This window comes from Physeter macrocephalus, chromosome 18 (genome assembly GCF_002837175.3).
Source record: "Physeter macrocephalus isolate SW-GA chromosome 18, ASM283717v5, whole genome shotgun sequence".
NCBI classification, from domain to species: Eukaryota; Metazoa; Chordata; class Mammalia; order Artiodactyla; family Physeteridae; genus Physeter; species Physeter macrocephalus.
The window spans coordinates 3,252,466-3,258,356 of record NC_041231.1 but is presented as its reverse complement, the minus strand read 5'-3'; the positions used below and the strand labels follow the sequence as shown (position 1 = coordinate 3,258,356).

The following is a 5,891-nucleotide window of genomic DNA, read 5'->3' as shown; positions in this document are numbered from 1 at the left end:
GAGCTCGTGGGGCCAGAACCAGAGCAGCCAAGGGCCACGCAGCCCGGACGCTGGGAAAGGCACGCGCTCGGGGTCTCCCAGGCCTTTGCTATCTCCTCTCGGTCAGCTGGCCCGCAAGGCATTTCCTGACTGCCCCGAGCACGGGAAGGGGTCAAGGACCCAGCCCTGCTTCCAAGGGCCGCTCCCTCGGGTTCCCAGCGCCGCGCCTGGCGCCCAGGAGCTGGGAGGCCTGGTTGGGGGGGGGGGGGGCCGGTTAGAGGCAGAGGGGCGTCACCGGCCAGCTGTTGCCTTGGACCCGGACACCAACCACGAACACAGGCGGGGGCTGCACTTGCACCCCGGGCGCAAACCCCAGGCCAGACGCCAGCAGGACGTGGCCCTGGGCCTTCAGCGGCAAGGTCCCCTTCCCGGCCGCGGGCCCCCTCTCCCCTCCGCCCCCACCCCTTTCTACCCCCTCCCCGCTGTCGCCTGCCTAGTGAGAGCTCGCCCCGCAGCGCCCCTGCTCTGCCCCTCGCTGGGTCTCCTGCTTGTTGCCCCCCTGCGCCCCCGGCCCCACCACGGCAGAGTGAAGGGAGGGGACGCCTCTGTGCCCCGAGCCCGGGGCTCAGGGCCTGCCCCGGGGCGTGGCCGGCCTGGGACGCGTGGCAAGACCGCTCCCCTAGGAAAATTCTAGAAACCAAGCCCGTAGAGCAGGCCTTCGGGGTCCGGGGCAGGGGCCTAGGGAGGCCTAGGTGATGTGTGTGCAGGAGGGGCTTCACGTGGCAGGACCTCTTCCTCACCCTCAGCCCCGACGTCTCCCTGCAGGGAACCCCTGCGTCCCACGGCCCACTGCCCCTGCCCCGGTCCCCACGTGGTGCCTGCCCTGTGCCCGGGAGTCTCCGTGCCCTCTGCCGTGCCACCTCACGGGCCCTTTCATTGCCCACCCCTCGTGTCCACAGCCCCCCACCCTGTGATCCTTCCCCACCCATCGCCCCTTCCCGTCCGTCACCCGCCACGCCACCCTTTGTGTCCGTCCCCTCGCGGCCCATACGCCTTTTCATGTTCCCCATCCCAGGCCCCACCCCAGCCCCACGTCCCCCCAGCCCACGGCGCACCCTCCTCAGGCAGACAGCTCAAATCCAGAGTCCCTGAGACCAATTCCTGTAACTGTGTTTATTGATGAGTCCAGGGCTTCTGGGGAGGCCCTGGCAGGGAGGGACACCAAGCGAGACAGACACGCAATGGAATGCTTCGAGGTTTGCTCTCGATGTTAGGAGCGTCCAGACTAGGCGAGGGGAGGGCGGGGCCCCACGCACTCGGGCCCCCCCCAGTCGCCCCCAGACAGAGATGGATGAGAGGTGGGCGCTGGGGGGGGGCGCAGGCCGAGGAGGCCCGGCCACTCAGCAGCTCACTCACTCACTCGCTGAGAGACCCAGGCTTGTTCCAGAACCCCAAACCAGTGCAAACGACTTAGTGCAAATTAGTTCAGGAGGGACGGGGAGACAGGGCTCTGGACGCTCTGAGTCTTCTGAGCAAAGGACAGAGGAGAGGAGAGAAGGAAAAAGACAGAGAAAAGGATGAAAAGGAGGGAGGGAGGCTGGTGGTGGTCTCTGGGCCGCGGCAGGGCGTAGCCGCAAGGATGGAGTCGCCGGGCGGGGGTGGGTGGCGCCGCGTGCTGCTCTTCCGGGGGTGTGGGTCGTCCGTTCCTTTAGCTCAACCTGCGGACAGAGGCAGGACGTGAGGGCGGGTCAGGGCGGTCCGGCCGGGGCGCTCGGGGAGGGGCGCCCGCGCCCACCTTCCAGAGCTGATTCCTGAGTCAGGGTGTGTAGTGGTTCCAGAATGCAGCATATTCTTAGAGCTAGAAAGACTTGAAGAAGTCCGGGTTCCAAGGCCCAGGCATGAGCTGGGTAGCACCATTTCTGCGGGTCAGGACAGAATGAGTGCCCAGCTCTCGGCCCCGAGCCCCCCGACCCTGCCCCCCCGTGTGTGGCAGGGGCCCCCCCACCTTGTCATCTTGAGGGTTCTGGGGGTCCAGAGAGCAGCAGTAGTGTATTGGCTCCTTCAGGAAAGTAAAGGAACAGAGATGCTGGGTGTTCCAGCTCCCCCGCGGGGCCAGCCGAGAATGTTCTACGGGAAAGAGGACGGCCATGAGGGCTGGGTGCGGGCCAGCTGGCCCGGGGGGCCTGGCCTGTCCCTGCGCTCACCAGGGAGGCCGGACGGCGTCCCGTCTCTCCTCGCCGTCACGCCGGACCGTGTCACGTCTCTCTGTCCACATCCAGGCGCCCGGCCTCCGCGGCTGGCAAGCGCGTCCACACCCACTGGAGACGCGGCTGTGGGCAGACAGAGACGGCGCTGGCTGAGTGGGCCGCGGTGGCCGAGGGGGTGGGCGGGCCGCGGGCTGGACACTCACCCTCGTCTCCGGTCTGAGCGCGGACCGATCCCTGCCGCGTCACCGCCCGCAGAGGCCCGCCTCGGCCGCGGGCTCGGAGGCCGGCGAGCCGCCCGCGCGCCGCCAGGCTCCAGCTCCTCACCCTGCCTGCGCCCCGGCCTCCCGCCCCCCGGAGCTCTCACTCACGCCGCCCTGCCCCCCTCGCCTAGTCTGGTCTCGCCAGTGCCCTTGACTCCCCTGGGTGCTGTCCTGTCTGCCGTGCCAGTCCCAGGGGCGGGCGGTGAGGGCCAAGTGTCACCAGTGTCACCAAGTTCACTGGGGGCCCTCCCGCGCCAGCCCCCGGGCCGCAGTGCCGCATGGGAATGGTGGCCCGCTGGGCCCGCGGCAGCCTCCTCGCTGCAGAAATCTCCCTGGGGCCCTGTCCCTGTGGCCACCGCTCCCCCAGGTGACGTCCTGCGGCGGTTCCCCGCACACTGCGTCTGCCTTCTTGCCCGTTCTCCGGCCCTCGAGGCTCCGGCTCAGGCCTCAGGAGGCCTGGGCCAGAGCCGCCCCTGTACCTGCTACTAAATGAACTGCAGTGGGTGAAGTGGCAGCTGGGGGCCCACTGACCTGAGTCCCCCGCCTCGTCCTGTCTGCCCCAGGGCCTGAACGGCCCCCACGTGCTGGATCGTCTCCCTCGCTGGCAGCCCTGCCCCATCTGCCGCCCCACTCTCTGGAAATGCCCTTTCCACCTGGGACAGCCGCGGCTCCCAGCCCGCCCTGCCTCAGCTCCCCCTGAGACGGTGTCACCTGTGCTGCCTGCCCTGCCGTCGCCCTGCCGCTCTGCCGGGACGTCAGCCACTTCGCCTCGCTGGCCCTGGCTCCCCGGAACCTCCTTACGCAGAAGGCCAGCGGAGCAAGGCCCAGGGAGGGGAAGGGGACTCACCTGGCCCGGCAGAGCGCTGTCTTCACCTGCCCACGGCTGCCAGCTACACCTCCACCGCCCAGGCCCTGGGGCAAGCCTCTCTCCAGCTCCCCGTCCACCAGCTGCCACGACCTGAAACCAAACTTGACCGGGGTGAATGCCTGGCTCCCCCCTCTTGCTTCCGCACCGCCAGCCTGGACCTGTCACTCCCCACGCCGATGTCGTCCTGCCTGCGAGGCACCTGGGAGCCCGCCCCGCATCCCCGCCAGGCTCCCAGGTGCCCGCCAGCCCTGCCCAAGCCAGCCGCTCCACGCTTCTCCGCTCCTGCCAGGCTCCAGACTTCCAAGGTGATCCTTGGCCCACGCATGCTTCCCTGCACCCCACTTCCCCATCTTCCCCTGGTTGCCCCCGGTACCCCACGCTTCCCTGGTTACCCCTCAGTTCCCCCACTTCCCCAGTTTCCCCTGAGCCCCCCCATCCCTCCCACCACCCCCCTCCCACACCCTGCTCCTCGGGCCCTAGCCCGGGCTTTTTCTAACTGGGGTGGCCCCGCCCAGAATTCCCGCCCCTGCTCTGCCAGCCAATCAGAGCGGGGACCGTGCTTGGGGCCACCGCAAGGCCCACCTCCGCCCGGGACGGTCCAGCGCACATTCCTCTCCTGTCCTGGAATTCTCCAAAGAGGGCCTTCTCCACACCCCTCCTTTGGCATCCCGTAGACAGGGTCTGGCATTGTCCCCAAATGTCCCTCCCCCACTCCGAGGTCGAAACAGTCATGTCCCCTCAGGGCGGACCTTGCAGGCTGCTCCCCACCCAGCCCCCACCGGGCGCATGCTCTGCCCCTGGACGGAGGTCTTGGCTGGGGCCGCCAGGCGCTCCAGTGGGGCTCGGAGTCAGTCGCCTTCTGCCACCACCGCGGCTGAGACCACGCCGTGGGCCCGGAGTCCATGGAGAGGTCGTGAGGGGTTGGGGGGGGGGGTTGGGGCTCAGGTCGGGCCGAGGGAAGGGACCGTGGTCTCCTGGGCCAGGCAGGCGCTGATTCCATGCTCGAGTGCCGTCTAGCTGACGGAGCCCGCTGCGAGCACGGTGGCTTCCACGCGCCGGCTCCCCACTGTGGCCGGGCGCCCCGTCCCCTCACCGCCACGATCCATCGTCAGGACGCGGCACGCCCGCCGTGCTCCACGGCTCGCGGGCGCGCCCTGGTGATGAGCCCGGCAACCTCCCAGCCCTGCCGTGGCCACCCTGTGCACCGCTGCCCGGGACACCGCCTGCGCATTCAGAATTGGGACAAAGACCAGGGAGCCTCGAGTCTCCCCCAGCCACCCCGGGCCACCCTGTCCCTGGGGCAACCACGTTGGCCTCATGGGGGGTGTTGGGGCCCGGCGGTCCATAGGGATCGGCCACCAAGCCTAGGGTGCTGGTGCCATGGGTCGGGGGAGGAGACATGCCTAAGCAAGGGACCCAGAGCTCTCCAGCTCTGACTGCACCTCAGACAGGGCCTTGGGAAGAGCCTGCTCCTGTGGACCCCTGCCGCACCTGACACCCAGCCTTTGCCATGGGTGGACCCCCAAATTTACCGTGGGGAAACTCCAGCCTTTGCCATGGAAGAACCCCTAGATTTACATGGGAAAACTCCAGGCTTTCTGGGGGGACCCCCAGATTTTCGTGGGAATATCCCAGCCTTTGTCATGGGTGGACCCCCAGATTCACGGTGGAAAAACTCCAGGCTTTGTCATGGGTGGACCCCCAGATTCACGGTGGGAAAACTCCAGCTTTTGTCATGAGTGAACCCCCAGATTTACGGTGGAAAAACTCCAGGCTTTGCCAGGGGTGAACCCCCAGGTTTACATGGGAAATCGCCAGACATTGCCATGGGTAGACTTCCAAGCTAGGATGGGGCAGACCCCCAGATTTGGCCGTAAGAGGCCCCGGCCACGGCTGCCACGGCCGGTGATGTGTGAGCCTGCGCTGCCGCCTCGCGGCCGCTTCTGTCTCCTCTCCGGCAACCGCTCGGCACCGCTCGGAGGGTGTGACCGGGCTGCGGGGTCGGCCCAAGACAGTGAAGGCCCCAGAAATCCTCCTGCGCGCGGCAAGGCAGCGCCCGGCACCCTGGGCTACCGGAGGCCCCGTAGGAAGGCTCGCCCTCTGAAGCCGACTCCGCGCCACCCCAGGCCCAGGGAATCGTCATCGCCCTGAGCGGCGCCTCTCCTCTCCCAGCTACAACGGTGCAGCCCGGGGCGACTCAGATGGGGTGAAGCGGGGTGGCTCGGACGAGTGTCCCGTCTCCCTGGTGACCCTCGTGGACCATTGCGGTATCTGGCCTGGGCGGACCCGGGACGCCGCGTGGGTGGACCCCGGCCGCGACCACGTCGGCAGTGATGTGCGAGCCTGCGCTGCCGCCCCGCGGCCGCTTCTGTCTCCACACACACAACCATTTGGCCCTATTTGGGGGTGCGACCAGCTCAGGGCGTTGGCCCCCGGCGCAGGGGGGAGGACCCCGGGATCCTCTGTGCTGGGCAGGCGGCGCTCGGGGCCCCGTGCCACCGGTGGTCTGGTGCAGTTGGGGTCCCTCTGGAGCTTGGGCTTTGCCTCACCCAGGCTCCCCATCAGGTCCTCGTCACC

General features: G+C 68.4%; 1 protein-coding gene across 1 annotated transcript; it reads right to left on the bottom strand.

Moving 5' to 3' along the window:
• Positions 1 to 1,139: 1,139 nt before the first annotated feature.
• LOC114484242 (uncharacterized) lies at positions 1,140 to 4,715 on the bottom strand. Its single transcript, XM_055079561.1, has 7 exons — positions 4,603 to 4,715; positions 3,294 to 3,404; positions 2,843 to 2,940; positions 2,390 to 2,527; positions 2,184 to 2,309; positions 1,985 to 2,106; positions 1,140 to 1,697 (listed from the first exon to the last, which is right to left on the bottom strand). The coding sequence occupies exons 1-7, from the start codon at positions 4,713 to 4,715 to the stop codon at positions 1,392 to 1,394; spliced, it is 1,014 nt and encodes a 337-aa protein (XP_054935536.1). The 3' UTR covers positions 1,140 to 1,391.
• Between the last annotated feature and the right edge of the window lie 1,176 nt (positions 4,716 to 5,891).

What these genes read in the sequence shown, in the direction of transcription:
- LOC114484242 (XM_055079561.1), bottom strand. Translation starts at nt 4,715, where the DNA reads ATGTCTCCTCCCCCGACCCATGGCACCAGCACCCTAGGCTTGGTGGCC. An exon ending in GACGCCGTCCGGCCTCCCTG is followed by an intron (nt 2,107 to 2,183) that starts GTGAGCGCAGGG and finishes TCTTTCCCGTAG; the next exon opens with AACATTCTCGGCTGGCCCCG. An exon ending in AGAACCCTCAAGATGACAAG is followed by an intron (nt 1,698 to 1,984) that starts GTGGGGGGGCCC and finishes CTCTGTCCGCAG; the next exon opens with GTTGAGCTAAAGGAACGGAC.